The sequence below is a fragment of the Entamoeba invadens genome (genome assembly GCF_000330505.1).
Source record: "Entamoeba invadens IP1 unplaced genomic scaffold scaff_1105074726301, whole genome shotgun sequence".
In the NCBI taxonomy this organism is placed as follows: domain Eukaryota; phylum Evosea; order Mastigamoebida; family Endamoebidae; genus Entamoeba; species Entamoeba invadens.
The window spans coordinates 16,385-17,214 of NW_004443573.1; the positions used below are offsets into that span (position 1 = coordinate 16,385).

The 830-nt window shown below is 42.2% G+C and overlaps 1 protein-coding gene across 1 annotated transcript; it reads right to left on the minus strand.

Annotated features, from left to right (window-relative positions):
• Positions 1-617, minus strand: EIN_188160 (hypothetical protein; the record flags this gene model as incomplete). Its single annotated transcript, XM_004259125.1, has 1 exon — positions 1-617. A coding segment is annotated over one exon (617 nt), but the record flags the coding sequence as incomplete, so codon positions are not given.
• Between the last annotated feature and the right edge of the window lie 213 nt (positions 618-830).

An 830-nucleotide genomic window follows, 5' to 3' on the forward strand; every position in this document is an offset into this window, starting at 1 on the left:
AACTCGAAATTTGATATATTTTGGAAAAGAGATTCTCGTTGTGAATTAGCCGCATATATTTCACCTATCAATTGTCCTCTCTCGAGTGGTGATTTCAAAGTGAAAGTTTGTGTACCTTCATTATTACGGATCAAGAATGTCCCACTTTTAGTATATCCTACGAACTCACCGATCTGTCTATATGGATATGTCGTGACTTTTTTAGTCTTCGAGTCGACTACGTAGATCGACGAGTATCCAACTCTCAACAATTTCTCACTCTTCTTATCTTTCTGTTGGACCAAATATTCCCTTTGACCATATACAACACTTTCATTCACTTTTGGGATATCCCCGTAGCTCTTCTTTGTTTCTTCCTTTTCCATAAAGACCAAATTAGGCATGCGCGAGACTATTTGTTTCCTCACGGACATCTGTGCGTTGATCCCCACGTATTTCCCCGTCCCCATCTTCTTCACAAAGTCCGCAACGGCGTCGACTTGTGACAAGACGACCCACGAGAAATCGCAGATAACAACGTCTTCATTAGTAACAAAAGATTTAGCTTTGCCATATCCCGTTAAAAACCCTCTCTCCATCATCCCTTGTGCTACTCTTTCACACGACACATACCACATCGCCTCTTGTTTTGGACTTCTTCCTATATATATAAAGACTCGTTGCGCTGCTAAGAAATCTCTGAATGGTTCTCCTGTAGGCGCGTTATCCACAAATTTGGGCACTTTCAGTTGATAATTTCTTGGCGCGGTTCCTAACGAGTCAAGACTTTTAAGTAACCCGTCGGGGCCTGACACCTTCATTGTACTTGCCGTCGGCCGCCGAATATATTT